The sequence below is a fragment of the Phytophthora parasitica genome, assembly GCF_000247585.1.
Source record: "Phytophthora parasitica INRA-310 unplaced genomic scaffold supercont2.41, whole genome shotgun sequence".
NCBI classification, from domain to species: Eukaryota; Oomycota; class Peronosporomycetes; order Peronosporales; family Peronosporaceae; genus Phytophthora; species Phytophthora nicotianae.
Genome location: NW_008649027.1, coordinates 6,109 through 6,690, shown reverse-complemented (window position 1 = coordinate 6,690; position 582 = coordinate 6,109). Strand labels below are relative to the sequence as shown.

Below are 582 nucleotides of genomic sequence, written 5' to 3'. Positions count from 1 at the left end.
GTCCACGGCTAAGAGTACAAGCCGAGGGGACGAGGGAAGAGGAAGCATCGAAAAGTGCGCGGCGTCAAGTCCAGTGCAAACCTGAACTCACGTGTGACCGCGGCGTTGAGCGGACGTTGGGAGCTGAGGGTGCCTGGTTCTCCACAGAGCTGGCACCAACGTCGAAGGATTTCTGTAGTAACTTCGGGAGCGCACTAGTGATTCTTTTTTTGTAATTGGTGTGATATTGGTTTGACAATAATCTTATTCTGGTGCGTGTTCTTTTTATCTATCTAGACAGGAAGACAACTCTCAAAGATGTACGCAACATGGTCCAGGTAATCCGCGCCAAGCAGAGGGGTTGTTTAACGGATAATGAGGGAGATTTTATCCTCCTTGTGGAGCTCTACGGCCAAAACAGAAGGAACGCTGCGGCAGTTGTAGTAGACTGCGAGACCATCGTGGCTCGTCTGGAGACTTTCCAGTTCTCGAATATGAAGCGATTGTTCTCGCAATTTGCTAATGTTGTCATGGTAGATTCCACCCATGACACCAACACCAATCGTTACAAACTGTTTAGCGTCGTCTGGCGCGACGTATTTG

At 49.3% G+C, this 582-nt stretch overlaps 1 protein-coding gene across 1 annotated transcript; it reads left to right on the top strand.

The window, feature by feature from the left end:
- Nucleotides 1-308: 308 nt before the first annotated feature.
- Nucleotides 309-575, top strand: PPTG_23520 (hypothetical protein; the record flags this gene model as incomplete). The annotated part of the gene is made up of 1 exon (XM_008911196.1): nt 309-575. A coding segment is annotated over one exon (267 nt), but the record flags the coding sequence as incomplete, so codon positions are not given.
- Between the last annotated feature and the right edge of the window lie 7 nt (nt 576-582).